The sequence below is a fragment of the Nymphaea colorata genome, chromosome 6, assembly GCF_008831285.2.
Source record: "Nymphaea colorata isolate Beijing-Zhang1983 chromosome 6, ASM883128v2, whole genome shotgun sequence".
In the NCBI taxonomy this organism is placed as follows: Eukaryota; Viridiplantae; Streptophyta; class Magnoliopsida; order Nymphaeales; family Nymphaeaceae; genus Nymphaea; species Nymphaea colorata.
Window position 1 is genome coordinate 23,809,756 of NC_045143.1, and position 17,218 is coordinate 23,826,973.

General features: G+C 37.9%; 1 protein-coding gene across 3 annotated transcripts; it reads right to left on the bottom strand.

Moving 5' to 3' along the window:
* Positions 1–220: 220 nt before the first annotated feature.
* Positions 221–11,213, bottom strand: LOC116256739 (polyadenylate-binding protein RBP47B'-like). 3 transcript variants are annotated; one of them, XR_004173192.2, is made up of 9 exons: positions 10,973–11,213; positions 6,929–7,412; positions 5,445–5,521; positions 5,213–5,346; positions 5,003–5,099; positions 2,665–2,823; positions 2,458–2,509; positions 2,198–2,298; positions 497–533 (listed from the first exon to the last, which is right to left on the bottom strand). XR_004173192.2 is itself a non-coding variant. In XM_031633205.2 (8 exons), the coding sequence occupies exons 1-8, from the start codon at positions 11,132–11,134 to the stop codon at positions 452–454; spliced, it is 1,296 nt and encodes a 431-aa protein (XP_031489065.1). In that variant the 5' UTR covers positions 11,135–11,210; the 3' UTR covers positions 221–451. The 3 variants fall into 3 exon arrangements, 2 of the variants coding, with proteins under 2 accessions (XP_031489065.1, XP_031489066.1); XM_031633205.2 differs by lacking the exon at positions 2,458–2,509 and having other exon boundaries at positions 221–533; positions 10,973–11,210; XM_031633206.2 differs by lacking the exon at positions 2,458–2,509 and having other exon boundaries at positions 221–533; positions 5,213–5,343; positions 10,973–11,207.
* Positions 11,214–17,218: the final 6,005 nt, after the last annotated feature.

Below are 17,218 nucleotides of genomic sequence, written 5' to 3' on the forward strand. Positions count from 1 at the left end.
CACCCTTTAACTTGGATGTTGCACCCTACCACCTTAAGACGCAAGAGCATAGCACCCACAGGAATCAAACTAAAAGCATAGCACCCACAGGAATCAAACTAAAGACTTAGCTTTATACAGGCCCCTAACCCAACCATATGCCATGCCTCTTGCTCCTTGAGGCCTGGGTTGTGTTTTACTGATTACAATGGAAAATTAATGAGATAAAAGAAACATTCAGTTTGGAAAACGGAAATCCATATTATATGCAACATAATATTTAACAACATACAAAAATTAAGCCTCCCCATGAACACCAAGAACACATGCACAACAGAGCAACTTGGACCAGATAACAGAACGTGGTTAACAGTATATCCAAAAGGAGCTTCTACTACCACAAAACATTAAACCCATAAACAGATGTCCAAAAGTCCAGAACTAAGGTTATGCATAAAATCAAAGTCACTTGCTATGAAAGTGAAGATGTCTTCAACCACAACGGCCTCCCTAACATGGCATCTCGGTGGACAGCAAGATAAGCCGCATTTAACCTGGTAGAATTTTATGAATTTATTAGTCCATAACCAACAAGAAATAAAACAATAGAAAGAGTACACAGGAGTGGTAGAAAAAGTATAAACAGTAAGAAGAGTATAAATGAAAGTTTTTTTCCTTCCACCAAGTTGGAATATGCAACTAATGAAATTGAAGCAAAGCTTTGTTTAGGAGTCTTAAACCCAAAACATTCCCATGTGGTAAAATATCATTTTGCCAATGAAAGTGAATTTCAGGAATGAAGCTGCCAGCTTGGAATAGTGGTCTGAGGGTTGCCCCTCTCTAACAGAAACTGATAAGACACTGCAGTCTAAACAATGATGTTGGCAAACTCATTGCTATGAGAAAGCTAAGAGCACTGGACAAATCACACTCTACAATAAGTGCATGTATAAAGCTCTAAATTTTGGGATTTAATGGAATGTTTGTAACATAGCACAAAGGGAAAGTGAGAATCAAGATCATTCCAAGCATTTAAATAAGAAAATGTTTGTTGCAAGTCTGGTGGTTGATTGTTGAAACTTGTCACATCAAAACAATTGCAAGGGGTGGCTTTGCCATTTCTCAAAAAGACATCAGGCGAGAGTGCAGCAATAGCTTGTGACCGAATGCTGTATATATATATACATATATATATATATATATATACAGAATGGTGTTTCCCCATGTCTACGTGCACCAGATTAAGTGACATGTTTTTATTTATTTAACCTAATGGCATAGATTTCCTAATATTTTTTCATAAATCATGATTGGATCATACCTCTAGAAAATAAAGTCATGAATTGTTTACCCAGGAAATGTTAATGGATTGTGAGTAATTGTTTGTTTATGCCCTGGACTTTCCTTTTTACACCTTCAAATAACTTGCTTTGAAGGTTATTTTGTTTGTTAAAGGAACTTTGTAGGTCACGCGTCAAACTATTTGGTTCATCTGATCACTTGATTGAATGGCTAGAGTGGGGAACAGGGAAGCACATAGAATCTAAAGCCACATCAGTCCCAAAATAAAACCTAGTATCCAACAATCCCAAGGTGGAGAGTATGGATGTCAAAAAGAAAAATGTAAAGGAGAAGAAAGAAAAAATAGGTGAGAAAAAGAAAGTGTGGGGAAAAACAGTCCGAAAATGGGAATGCTTATATTATATGACACACACACACACACACACACACATATATATATATAGAGAGAGAGAGAGATTTTATTCTCACTTAACACAACCTTACCTCTTAGTGTCTCCACGACGACCACACCACACCCCCTCCCCCCCCCTCCCCCCACTCTCCCCACCTCTCTCTTTTTCTCCCTCTTCTCCTTCAGTAAGGAGGTCGACTAGGAAGTCATGACTGGTGGTAGGGAGATACAAAAGAAATATACACAATAGAGCATAAAGTATAATAACCATCCATTATTAACATCCACACCCCCCACAGCACCTACCTCACTCGACTTCAGTGACAGCCTATTTGCAGCATTCATGCAACATAGATCGAAACCAACCATGGAACCAGAGAAAGCATAGACTTTTCCTGACCAGTACTTCAATGTTGTATCATAAAATTCCAGTAAAGGTAAATGAAGAACAGATGTTTATGTACTACTACTATGTATGATCAGACCACCACATTGAACCAGACCAACATGTAAAGGAGAAATTACTTGTTGACATCAGGTACTGCCAGGGGATCAAAAAGCTCTTCCTTTTGCTCTAGAGGCTGAACCACACTAGCCATCGTTGCCATGTCATGAACACCTTCAACCTGAAACAAGTACCAGATAACTGCTCAAATGTAGTCGCAGACTTTAAACATATCAGGCTTAAACATCCTTGGACATGATGAATTTGCGTTTACTTATTTTCCAAAACAGACATAATCATAATTTTAAATACAGGATTGTTTACCATTCTGATCAATTACCTGGTGATCCATGATGATTTACCACTTTTACAGTCACTTACACTACATTTTCCTGTTATGACAAAAAAAATGCCCCTGAAACTTCTTTCTCTAACGTCATATCAAAGTTAAATGCCCACATATCTAGTAGAACAACAACACTATTTAGTAACAGGCAACAAGCCTCACGTAGACGCAACATAGGGAGGAAAAAGGTCTCCCTATTACCTGTTGAGGGTAGCCAGCATAACCACTATAAGCCCCATATGCATATAAAGAAGGATCCTGAGCAGCAGTATATGAGTAAGGATCATATCCTTGCCCATAACCATAATAAGCTCCAGCCCATTGGTTAGGATCTTGTTGAACCCAAGCACCAGATTGTTCCTGCAAGGTGAGAATGCCAGTAAGAATAAATCTTTATGTCGATTTAAGTAATTTAGACTCTAGCATCCTAGTGGATTAAAATAAGTACTGAAAGATGAAGACAGTTTCAAAAACAACAGAAAGTAACCACTGCAATCTTGTTAGAATGCATAATTGCCTAGATTCTTTATATGTTTCGCTGCAAAGCTATGCTACATGTTCTGAAAAAATGTGGCAAGAGTTCTTCTGTCAGAACTTGAGTATTTGTTTCATAAGATATTCCAAATTACCCTTCACCATGCATTATGAAGGATGGATGCATTTCACTCTCAGAATTCAATTTTCAAGGAATGTGAACTACATAAACTTATTTATCAGGTACAATCATATATTGTCAGCTATCCTGTTCAAAATTAATGAAAAACAGGTTAAACGAGGTTATTAACAAGACAAGTCTGCTTTCTGGAGGTACTTCTTCTCTCTTTATCTGCTCTCTGTCAAGCAGAATTCAAGCGATGATTGTTTACTGACAAAGATTTGTAAAGTTACTAAGACTTCGACTTAACTGATTAAACCAGGGCTACTCAAAGCATTATCTTAGGAAAGGAAGCCAAACTTCTTAAGTCGGGTACTTGCTTCAGTGAAACATGGTAAGAAGCTTACTTCACCTTTGCATCCATCTATATTTTCATTTGTTTCACTTCCACCTTATGATTCTCAGTTGCTTTCTATCGTGTTTCCTCCAAAATTTTCTCTAAGGTTTCCGAGGGTTGATTTTGGATCTAAGATTTGAGGTTTTTAAATTCAGACCATTAAAATGCAGTGTTTGGTTTTCTTTTTCATTGGATTGGATTCTTCCTTCTCTCTCCTTCTCTCAGATTCAGGCATCCAACCGCTAGGGGGTGAGTAGTCCAGGGAATCCGACGGCCAGACGAGCGACGGATCTCCAGTGGGTGATAGCTCTCTCTCTCTATCTTTGAGCAAGAGAAAGAGGGGTTTGAATCCCTCTTATTCTGGCCGGAAAAGGAGGGCCTTCCAGCCAGAATAAGAGGGACTCAAACCCTCTGAAGCCCTCGACCATTGCCAAGGGTTTCGATTTTGAAACCCTCAGGCGGTCACATCCGAAGGTTTCAATTCTGAAACCCTCGGCAATGGCCAAAAGTTTCTTCTTTTTCTTTTTCCGACAAGCCTTTCACTGGAAGGTCACAGAAGAGAGAGAGAGAAACAGAGAAACAGAGAGAGAGAGAGAGAGGACCGCAGAGGGAGTTAGGCAGGGGTTATGGTGCGCCTCTTCCTGGCTATCAAACACGCCCTAATGCATTTGAGATGATTACACTAAATTTAGGTTTAAAATCTCAACTAGTACTACCAATAAGAGCTTGATATAAAGCAACATCGGTGATAGCCTGGTAGACTCCTTGTGACTGTTGAAAGGCCATAAAAAGTGTTTCAATGGACTTACTTAGCCTTATCCCATTTGTCAGCAAGATGACTGGACCAGCAGAAACTGGATAGGCTGTTAGTTTCATTGTCAATCCCCAAAAGGCTATGGCAAATTGTTATAATGGATTTTATCATATGACATTGCTTGAGAAGAACGGTCTTCGATCGATTTTGGTGTTCACCCAGTGAAACGATAAATATATGTCAGGTTGGGTTTTTCATAGTTAGTTTGGGCAGGTTCGACTAGAAATGCTATGCTTATGAACAAGACTAACTTCTTCCTGAGCTTTGCAGGGACTATTTTATGACGATGGACATCGGCCTCTAGGGGGTTTACTGCACAAGGACCCGCAGAGAAGACAATTGATCCTAGCTAATATAAGATGACAAATTTCTTTTTATCTCCACGTCACCTCCTTTACAGTTTCTCTGATTCTCATTTTCTGTTGATTTTGTTTTTTCTTCCAATTCAATTTAGAAGGCATGTCTACATTATTGGTTTCCTTGCTTCCAAGTCATCTCGCACTTCACACTTCCTAAGAATTTTAGGATCCCACTTGCACTTCCCATATTGTTTCTCACATCTGCTTCCAAGCCTGCCAACTTTAAATTATATAGCAAAGAGCATGAATACCTTTATAAACAAGAACTTGCAGAAGGAAAAACTATAGATGAAATAAGGGTAACTAGCAAACAAATCAATTGCATAGGTTTACTACTGGCAGATAAAAGCAAAAAGAACACAGCTTAGACTAACCGACTGCGTTGTAGGACCTCTGCCCCAAGAAAGACGAACCACTTGCTGACCAATCATTGTCCCTTGTAACCTTTGCAAAGCTTCTTCAGCAGAATTCCTATATAGTGAAAATGAAACCAATAATTTGCCAAGTCAAAATGGAAAAGAGAAAAGGACTAGAGAACAAAAAAAATAGCAAGAGATGTCAACGACAAGTTAATCAAAAAATACCTTGCAACAAATTGTACAAAACCGCATCCTCTTCCTGGAGGTATTTTAACATAAACAAGATCCCCAAACTGTCCAAAGATATGCCTCAGTTCATCTTCTGAAACATTAACCTCCAACCCGCCAACAAATATCTGCTAGAACAAATAAAAAACAGACCAGACATCCTGATGAAAGGAAGTAGACTTGCTGAAAACAAGCATGAAATGGATCTTAGAGTATCATGTGAACTCACAGTTGTATTGTTGGTATCAGTGTCTGCTGGAAACGATTGAGCAGGTGGAATGCTGTAAGTTGGTACCTGATATGCAACTGCATATAAATCCAATTGATACTAACTCTTTGTTCTTTAAGAATAAAACAAAATGAAATGTCATAGATCCCAAGAAAGTTGACGGCATACTGGTGATCATTTCCCAAGGAAAAACATGCTCCAGTTATAAAAAGGAAATCTGAACACTACAGAAGTATACAAACAATAACAGCAACAGCATTACCAACTATAATAAAACAAAAATAACAATGAACAGGATCCCTTGTAGTTCAGAACCATAGCATAGACTGAGCCAGAAAAGTACAAAACTGATCTTACAAACTTTATTTCATATAAGCATCTTTCTAAGTTGGTGCTTAATCACAAAGAAAGTTGGTGGTTAATAAATAATATCTTAACCCACCTTCTTATGATGCATGTTTAACAAGGTTGATAGAAAAAAAAATCTTGCAGAATAATACATCCAAATTTTGGACTTTTTTACGAAAATAATTCAATCAGTTTGTAAATCAAGTAGTTGACCTTATGGGCAAAAGAAACCGTAGACCAGCTCTTAGTTTTTTTGGGATCTCCAAAGACTATGACATAGTTAAAATACATTAAACACAAGTATCTTTTGGGCATCAAAACTTACTCATGATACTGACATTTGCATGCATATGCTACGTGTCTCTATCATCACTTAAACTGTCTTTGAGTGAACCAAACATCTTCAGTGTGCTGAAAAGGAACCCAATTCTGCTCCTGCCTTGACTTGCAATATGTCTATTTGTACAATACACAATCCATATTCCACTTTTATCAAAGCAAAGGGTAACAATCGGTATTCTCTTGTGCAACTCCTGCTAAAATATTCCAACACAACCTCCAGTTTCTTATAAATGTCATAGAGTAGCTGTTCAAATTCACTCCACAAGCTCAGGATACAACTTCATTCTCCCTTCTTCTCCATGTCCTATATAGGTTGGCTTGATTTTTCTCACTCACCACAGATCCGTTATTTCAAAAAAACAATACATGACACTTTCTGAATTTCCAGTATGGAAAATATTATGATACTATCATGAACAAAATATTCTTTGAGATTTTGAAAATAACACGAGATTTTCTCTTTGAAAACAGCTTATGCTGTGTTGGCAAGAAAAACATGATATTTTCAAAAAAAAAAAAGAAAGCTTATATTTGTGATTCTGCTACAAAACCATGCCTAGTCTTATGCAACATAAAGTCATGTTGGTGTATTAATATCATCAATTCTTATACTGCTGACATACTACATAGCAACATGCAGATTAATACGGAAAAAAAAAGAAAGAAACAACCTAAAGATACTAGAAGGATAGTAGTGAAAAAGACAAACCACAAACAATACCTTCAACAAATGATGAACTTTCTTCCCAAAAAAAAAAGTAGAATTAAAGTATTAAACATAAAAGAAAAAAAACCTTTAGCAGTTGGATACTGTTGCTGGGTAGCAGCAGTCTTCTTTGGAGTAGCTTGACTAATCCGCATTGGCCTAGATGAACAATAAACTCCGTTCATTTCAGTCAATGCACGATTTCTTTCTGTCTCATCAGCAAATTTAACAAATCCATAACCCTTTGAACGACCAGTATTAGGATCTGTTACAACCTTAGCACCCCTTACAGATGGATATTGGGCTCTGAAGGTCTCTTGCAACAAGTAATCTGTAACATCAGGTGACAGATCCCCAACAAAAATGGAATGTTCAGGTCCTGCATCTGCACGCCTTTCACCAATTCCAAAAGAGGCCCAATTCATCCTGAAACACTGTTCAGTTCCAGGCATTTGTGTCCCATTGTATGTCTGCAGAATTCTTTCAGCTGCTGCATGTGACACAAACTCAACAAAGCCATAACCTTCGGGGTGACCAGTAATCTTATTGCGTATTATCTTCACTGAGACAACCTGCTCACAAGGCACCAACATAACTTAATCTTTATCCAAAGGCACATGCATAGAAAAGCCAACACACTTAACCATACATACCCACATAAATTTGTGGTGTTTTCTTTTCACTAGGCACGTCCAAAATATATCAATTTCAGTTGGTCGGGAAAGAAAATGCTCAGATATAAAAATTCTAAACACTTTGAAGTCAGATACCTAAAGACCAAAAGACAAATAGAAGGAAAATACAATCACAAGGTTATTGATGATTTTCCCAGATAAATTCTTGCACAAAGTGAATTTAAAATAAAATGCCTTCTCAAAGATAACCATGGTAAAAATGAATAGGCTACAATTAGATACACAAAATAGAAACTCCAATCCAGCATTTAAAACCCAGGGAATTAACCACATTGACTTGGTTGACCTGGTGATTCAGTTGCCTGCCTGACCAAAATAATGAATGACTAGGAAGTTGACAATACTCAACCAACTCATGGGATGTACTAGCCAAGTCACCTAATTTTTCAGCCAAATTATGGATCACTCAACTGAGTTTTAGCAGTAGTTGGCTCAGTTATAGGTTGGTTCAACGTAGTCAATTATGTATATGACATTCCTATGTGTGTTACGCAGGTACAGGTATGCTTTCAAAATAATGTTAAAACTTATGACACACATGCACACAGAGACATAGATACTTTATATAATGCTCTAGTATATTGTATACAAATTACAATGTAATACAATATGCATATACTAATAATATATCTCAATCTCTCAAATTACTGATCATGAATATAATGTACCTTTCTCATCTAGAGGTTGATCTATAAAGAATCACCAGTCCAAATAGTTGACTGGGAAAGGCTCTAAAAGGGGAGATCTTCATTTCATGAATCTTTTGTAGCTTTCTAAAATTCATTTTCTACTGTTGCGAAAAGAATAATGATGTTCATATTGGGCACAATAGATTGAAACATTCTAGTTTTCAAAAGGTATAGTGTATACCTTTTCTAACAGGATTATGCAATGAGAACAATAAATGTAATGATTGCATTTGGCAAATGACATCCATTCCTTTTGGAGAAAGAATATTCTTTTGCAATGAGAACAATTGAAGTATGAATTTGAACACATGGATTCTATCACTTATAATGTCAAAAGGATGTTTTTTTATTATGTAATATTGGTAAATGACTTCGCTATATACACCTGCATATATTTGCCCAAATTAAAATCAGAAGTTTTTGAAAATTTAAAGAGATCTCATGAGATGATAAAGGATAAATTTAACACCAACATTAGAAATTTTAAATTGGACTCGGTTAGAATATTTATCAGAAAATTTTCAGTCCAAACTAAAAGAAAATTGCCAAAATGGAATCATTCATTAAATGTCTTGTCCTAACTCCTAAGACCTCATTGAAAGTTGAAAGTTGAAACCACAAGAACTCTAATTACTTCAAAAGAAGTACCAAAAAATTTTAGGCCAGCAGCCCTTACATCTGCATATCTAATAAATAGACTTCCTTCAGAAACAGTAAATGACTAAATATTTCTCCATTTCACAAACTTTTCAACTTAGAGCCTGATTGAGAAAAAATTAATAATTTTGGATGAAAATTATTTTCCTTTGAATAATAAGAATGATAAGCTATCAAGTCAATGTGTATTTTTTGGCTATTCAAAAACAGAAAAAGAATTTAGATATTATGACATAAAGAATTATAAATTATACGTTTCTAGAAATGTAACTTTTCTTGAAAATGAAAAAGAATTTGATGAAAGTACCTTTAAGAGACATATGGAATACTTTCACTTACTAATGAAGATCATTGTCACAAATGTTATTCTCAAATATATGCATGTGAAAACAATTTGGTTATAGAGATTTCCAGAGAAACCATAGAGGAAAATGTAGATGTGAGTGAAACAATATAAATCTAAGTCACACAGGTGGAGGTACATGTGAAAATGTAGGTATGGTGATATCTCTTCGAACATGGCAGGTTAAAAAAAAAGTGGACATGGGAGTATGGCAAAGTATATAATCGACAAAAATGCCTACTGGTGACACGGACAAAGTTGGACATCTTTTAGTAATTTTTTCATTCGGTTCCCATAATAAGGTCATCAATCAGGTGCAGGCAACAGCATGCTCTCTATGATATTAGTGTGGATCCATGTGAAAGTGAAACAGCTTTGACAATAGCATGCCAAGGTTGAATCTATGCCTGATAAAGGCAGTCAGCCCAAATGTGCGGCCCGATTCCTCCATCTTTTGGAACTGATAGAGCATCATAAGTATCAGCCTCCTTTTTGTAGGGGCAGAGGGGGCGGCGCGGGGGGGGGGGAGAGGGGAGAGAGAGAGAGAGAGAAGAAATGGGTTGGGTTTTCTGCTCGATTAGCAAGCATAGTTACAGCTACGGCAATGGCACATGACATTGTCATGGCCTACATGTCCCACTTCAAAGTTCAAACACTCTGGCAAGGTACAAGTGCTGCTACTGCTACTCAGTCTGTCATGTCATCCCATCAAAATTCATTGTTTCCATCGCTATTCTTGTTGTCCGGCAAAGGTAATAATGACCTATGCCCTCCTACACACCATCGTTCCCATTTCCCCTTCCCTTGTTTACCATTGTTGTTCGATGTGATTGCATGCCAGTAAAAGATAAAAGAGAACAAACCCAAATATCTTGTTCTTCCTTGCCAATGACTGATGTCGAAAGTGTGTTTGTTTCATCAACTTCTCTATCGTTTGTTGTTTAATTGGTTGTCTATGGGTTTTCAAAACCTTAGGTACCAGATCAACCTCTTCTGTAAATTTAGCTCCGCAAGAGTTGGGTACCAGCACATTCACGTACCATTGTTACATATCTATAACCAGTACATTGTCATTTTAAGATAGAATGGTAAATGGACGTGCCAGTGAAGACTGTGACAGAAACATATCCTAAAGACAACACTGCTCCATATATGCGCTCAGGAATAAAACGCCAATATCCTATTTAATCAGAAGAACCACAGAACCCTAATCCTGCAGTCAATACAAAAAGCAACTGAAACGACAAAAAGGTAATATGTGAAAATGGACAGATGGAGCACCCAACCACGCAGCTGTGAAACAAACAACCACAGAACCCTAATCCTGCAGCCAATACAAAATATCAACTGAAAGGATGGAACGGGTATCCTGTGAAAAGGGATATGGGGTCGCGCATGGGCACGCATACATACGCACGAGAGAGGGAGAGACAGACCTTAGACATGCACAAAAACTATAGTTCAAAGGCATGGGCAACTGTAACATGAAATAGAAGAAGCAAGACGAAGAAGAAGAATTGACTCAAAGAAAAACAAGGAAAGGTCCAGAAAGCAGAAAGCATAGCGCACAAGAACCCTAACAGAAAAAACAGAAAGCAGATGAAAAGTCCGAGCCCCCCAACCCAAAATCCCCAGAAGGACAACTACTTCGAGACCCGCCCACAAAAGAGTAGCCACCCCAAAAAACAGGAAAACAGACGAAGGGTTACGAATGGAATGAGAATGGAGGGTAGGTAGAAGTGTGTTACCTCGCCGGTGTGAGCGAAGCAGCTGTGGAGGTACGCCTCGTCCACCCAGTATTGAAGGTCGCCGATCCAGAGAGACCGCACCTCCTCCACTGTCGTCGGCTGATGATGCTGCGGCTGCGGGTGTGAATGCACCGCTCCCCATTGGTGCTGCTGAGCATCCATCTCACTCTCTCTCTTCCCCTCCCTCTCCCTAATTTCAAGGTTCTCTTGGCGCCCGCCGCCCGAAGCCAGGCCTTCCCTTCGTATTTATTGTTTTGCCTTCAATGAAAACGGCGAGATTTGAGGCGTGAACAGACGGGCTGGGGTGCCAAGGCGTGCAGCGTGCTGTGTCCTTCGAACGCCAGAACGGAACGAACGCGGCCCCTCCCTTGCCATACTCGACCCTACTGAGCCGGGCTCGACCCAAACAAAACAAAAAAGAAAAGAGCATCGGCCGGCCCGATTTCTTATCGGATCGGCTCGGTTTGACCCAAGCTCGGGTGGGTGTTAACACCCCAAATTTTTTCACATCAAAATTGAAGCAATGTGAAAATTTCACAAAAGAATTGTGAAAATTTACAATTTCAAAACCAATTTCGAATCTAAAGAACAATTAGATTCAAATCGTGAATTTAACCCGATACACGAATCCCAATGCAAGATTACGAGTCCAAATTCAATTGCAAATGTCATTTGAAATCCAAATCCAATTGCAAAATGCAAATTTTGACTTAGATCCAAGAATTGGATCTAATTCAGTCTAAAATGCTACGTGGGACCCACGTGTGGGCCCCACCTAGCTCGTGTGGTCAAGAGCCCCCCAGGGGCCATGCCCCTTCCATGTCAAAAAAAATAATAAATAAATATTTTCTCTCAAATTAATTGAAGAAAAGTCATTTTCAAGAAGAAATAAAGGAGAAACTTAGGAAAAGAGAGACATTTATGTCTCCCTCTTCTTTAACTAGGTCCTCATTAAAGAAAAAAATCATTTTCAAGGAAGCAATTACTAGACTGGTCAAACTCACCTAACCTACTTAATCCAAGTAGGTTTGACCTGGGTGCACTCAAATGTGGTGCCAATTCCAGCTAGGTTCGGTCACCATGGGCTCAACACAGTCAAAACGTAAGTCTGTCTCATGATCCAATTAATGGACGAAAATAGACTTTGACCGAACCAAACCCACTTTGACTAAACTCAGTCAAAGTACAATTTAGCTCAATTAAGAGCTTTCTTGACCCAAATTTATCAAATTACCTCAAATAAAGTCAAACTACTTGCAAATGAGCTTTGACTTTGGTCAATTGGTCGAAATTGATCAATTTGGATAATTTTGCCTTTTTGCGGTCAACTTAAGATTAAAAAGCCTAAAATGGTTTATAAAAGGCAAATAAACATTTGAATTTGTCAAATGCATGAATCAAATACCAAATTTAAATTGAATTTCTCAAGTGAAAGTTTGATTCAGTTGAAATCCATTTTCAATCAAGTTTTGGACGAAAATACCCTTTTCAAACAAATTTGATAAAATTTTTAAATTTTATTAAAATTTAAATTTAATTATCATAATTCAATGGCATTTGGAGCTTAGTAACTAGGTTTTAACCTTATAAGCTCGATTTCAAATAAAAAATAAATAAATAGTACAAAATAAGGGCAAAACCTTGTGCAAGGGCATTTTCGTCCAAACTTTTGGTCAAAATGGTCACCTAGGTCTGAACCCAAGTTGACCAAACCTAGCCCAACCCACCTAGCTCGTGGAAATGGGCTGAGAAATGGTCAATTAGAGCCTTTAAAGTCTATTTAACTCATTTTACAAGTCCCCAAGGTCTTAAGCAAGTTCCCAAGGTGAGTTAAGAAGGTGGTTGAACCCACCTCCTCCTCTATATAAACCTCCCCTTGGTCACCAAGGGGGAGGACGAAATTTTGGAGCATTCTATCAAATTGCTGCAGCCAAGGAGCTAGGAGGGAGAAGCCAAGGAAGAGAGAAGAGGTTCGTCCAAGCCCCCTTCCCCTTTTTCTTCCATTCTCTTCTTCACTTTCTTCTATTCTCCCCATTGATTTTGCTAAGTTAGGGTGCTTAAGTGAACCCTTACTTAGGATTTTCATGGTGAGAAGCCCTCTTTACCACTCCAAATTCCAGCAAGCAAGCTATTTCTTATTCTAACTTTGCTAAGCTTGAATCCACGGTTGGATTCTTGCTTAGGATTGCTTGTGTTAGAAAACAAGTGAAGACGAAGGACAAACATCAAGAACGACCGCAAGGTAGGTGATCTTAACTCACTTCTCTTCTACTTTAGCTTATTGTTGATTTATTTTAATTCCAGCAATTCGTGGGAGGGTTTATTTTCATTTGCTTACGGCTGGGAATGATGTCCAGCTAAGGGAAACCTACGCTTCAATGTACATGTTAATGCACAATGCATGCATATGTCGGTTTTTCTTAAATATTAACCCAAGTATCAAATTTTGAAATGGGCCCCAAGGCCAGGTCCCTTTCAAAGGAACCAACTTAATACCATTTTGAACTCCCTACCATGAGAATCCCACGGTGAGAGAGTGATTTTGCTACATCACGTATGATGAAAATGCCTATAAGGGATGGATACGTTTTTATGAATGTGATCCACCATTGCATGGCGAAATGATGGACGAATAAGCTTGAGTATTGTTTTATTTTCTTTCTTATTCACAGTCATTTTGATTCATGTCTTTCAATTTAATTAATCAAGGGTAGAATGGAAGATTTGAAATAAGTTCTTAATCTTCCTACATAAAAGAACCTAGCCATGAATCATCATGATTCATGAGTCATGCGGTCCCTTGATAAAATTTCATTTTGAAAAGTAAGGTACGTATATGTATACATTGTTATATATGTACATATATGTATCTGATTTCTTGTCAAAAATTACATTCCTTCCTTAAAATCAGGTTGGAACATATTTCCAAACCGGTCTTTAAGGAAATGGGCCATTTTTATTGATTTTTCTAGTGCAAGATTATAAATTATTTTCATTTCATTTTTACTTAATTTCAGCAAACTCATACGTAAGATGTATGTATGTTGTTGAAATCAGACCATGTTTCATAGGAATTGGTTTAAGAATATCAAATTTACATATTTGAAATACCAACCATCCTAGAATCATCCAAAGGAGTTGATGATTTCATTACTACGAAATCTGGAATTTGAATAGATTTGAAAAACTCATTGTTTCTATCTAAGAAACAAGTCCTTATTGGAATCAATGTCCACAATTTTCAGCTATTTAAATCAACACAAGGTCTGATTTTTAGCTATTTTGAGACAAAAGTGGACGTCATCCATGTCTCCCATTCGTTTCAAAGATTGAACTTGACATCATTTATATATTTTCATCATTTTGATAATTTTATGTCAAGCCTCAAGCTTATGGACTACATCTCTAATTCATGTGCTTAATCATATAATGAGCACATATAGAGAAAGTCCTACATTTTAATCAATCTTCATGTATAGATTGTATGACGTGCAATACGGACTTTGAGAGATTATGAGGGAGTGAAGAATGTATGTTTCATATGAATGAATCTTGATGGATTATGAGAGAGAGAAGAATGAATGTTCCATATAGTTTCCATTCTCGTTTCATGCATTCACTTTCACTCAAAATCAATGGCACCACATGCACATTCTCAAGAAATTAAGTGATTCAAATTTAAGTTGCAAAAAGTGACCAAGTCATATTGCAATGAGAATTTGTAAACTTCACTTAACTTCAAAAGAAAACACAAGCAATGCATTCATAATCTTTTGGCCAAAGTGCATTTGAAAAACAACATGTTTTCTAACAATTTGGAACCTATGTTCTTTCAAAAGAATGAATTCTACAAATCACATGATTTGACAAAAGAAGAGTTCAAAATCAATTTTTATCATAAGATGATCATCATCATCTAGAGTTCACAACAAAGAACTCAATCCCAAATCTTCAAAAATCCTCAAGAATTATGTGTTTCAAATAACACCAAAACAAAGGTTTTTAAACCGACTTGAAAACCCCCAATATTCAAATTCATTTATTCAAAAAAATGAATTTCGGTTCTTGAATCCAAAACCTCAATGCATAAGCATATAGGACTTACATCAATAACTCGTATATGATCCAAATGATCCTTAGTCCTTGGTCTAATTACCCCTGTTAAAGGCGGCAGGAACGGTTGGACCTCGTACCGACGAGCGGATCCCTTTCTCTTGAAAATTTTCTCAAAACCCAAATTTTAAAAGAATTTTGCTCACTCGCATTTCGACCTTCTTGAAAAAGGAGTGGGGTGCGAACAGATGGCACGCCCGGTGGGACCCGTCATTGTTTGTCTAAAGACTTATTTGGATCATATATGAGTTATTTTCACCAATGTCGGACATCAATTGCACAAAAAAAAAAATTAAATTCACAAAAATGCATACCGACATCATGTAGTGTACATTGAGGAGATTTCATGAACCTCATTCATTTCAATTTATCCTACCCCTCTTCAATTTAAGGATTGTATGCAGCCCATGTATGCTCTCAAAATTTCAAATCCATCTCTTAGGAATGTATGCAATAGAGCTATCTATTTTGCATCTTCTCATGAATTTTGAAAAACAAATCCTTACCTATATCATATCCCGGTCATCATGTTGCCGGGCTATTTCTAGGACATTAGTCCAAGATATAGCCTTACAACTGGACCACCCAATTGGACTGAGAAGTCCCCCCATTAGTACCGAAACAGACAATAGTCTCGGTATATCGATGGGTGAACAAGGAGAAATGGAGAGCCCAAATCTAGAAAACCCTTAGAGGAGTCAATGCTAGTACCATAAATTTGGTATATAGGTATACCATAAATTTTGGATAAATAAAGAACCATTTACCCATTTATTTTCCATAGGTTCCAAGACCAATTTTCAAAATAATGCATATAGGCAAGAGTCCTAAGAATTGCATTATCAATTTTTCATTAACTGCTTGTTTGGATGCATGTGATGTTTTACTTTGCCCCTAAGTTCATGTCCAAACCCAATGTCAAAACTCTTCTCGAGTCTCTATTGGGTCAATTCATGTCAAAGTCTAATACCTTTTCTTGTCTAGATGGACTCAGAAAGTATCTTCCCATATGACCACATCCTATTCAGGTCATGTCAAGGCCGATCCGGACTTCGCATCATCCCAAGTAGAGTCTACCTACCTCAGTGGTATCTTTCATGGTACCCAACTTTTCGGTGTATGTTCCCGGATCACTTAGAGGATTGCGGTCTTGAAGAAACAGTCAGTCTTGCCATACAGCCTATCAATGGCAATCTAATCCATGCAATTGCTGAAAGATGGAACCCAAGGACCAACACATTCTGGTTTCCATGGGGTGAAATGACAATCACTCGTGATGAGTTCTCCAACATTATGGGTTTGCCAGAACCAAAAGGTGACCCAAGAGGTCCAATTGAAGACCAGTTCCTTGTAAACCAAGGTCAAGTCAAAACTCTAGAAGTGATTCGTAAACTCCCAGGGAAAAGGAGTTGGCATTTTCTAGAGAAAGATGGACATCAATATCTTCAACTACAAGAGCTTGGTGAAACATACTCCCAATTTGTCAACCTTGCGTCACTATCTAGAACTGTTGCAGACAAGTACAAAAACTCCATGGTGACTTGTACCGTGGGTCTTATCTTCTTCAATAATGAAGAACACATAATGGATTTCCGCATAGCTCGCCTCTTCAGAAAATGGGGGCATGTCAAAGTCCGTCACATTTCCATAGCAATGGCAGCGTTGACATTCCTTTACAGAGGGTTGGCCAAATTTTCAATTGGAGATGCAGACTCGATAGAAGGATGTGTCTTTGCACTGCAAGCATGGTTCTACAAACATGTGGGGCCACAATCATGTCATTTTCAAAACACAGACGGTCAGTTATCCAGTATGGAGCACTACCGCAGAAAGATGGAGGAAGTTGATGACTCCACCATCATTTGGGACTTCTTTGATCGAGAGGTCATCAAGTCAAGATACACTTACAACCCAGTCAGAGGAAGTCTTCTATTGGGACCGTTTTTCATAATTGAATATCATCCGGAGCGTTGCCTCAGGCAATTCTCACTGCGTCAGAGGAAGGCATATCCAATTGAGTCGGAAGGAGCCATTGTGGAGTGTGAACTAGACACTGAAGAGTGGTCCGGGATATACACCTATGCCCAGCAACGTTGGGAATCATTTGCTCACTTGTATCTTGTCCTTGGTCCA

Coding starts and splice junctions, on each gene's coding strand:
- LOC116256739 (XM_031633205.2), bottom strand. CDS start 11,134: ATGGATGCTCAGCAGCACCAATGGGGAGCGGTGCATTCACACCCGCAG. Junction 7,413..10,972: donor GCTTCGCTCACACCGGCGAG/GTAACACACTTC, acceptor CCTTGTGAGCAG/GTTGTCTCAGTGAAGATAAT. Junction 5,347..5,444: donor CTGATACCAACAATACAACT/GTGAGTTCACAT, acceptor TATTTGTTCTAG/CAGATATTTGTTGGCGGGTT.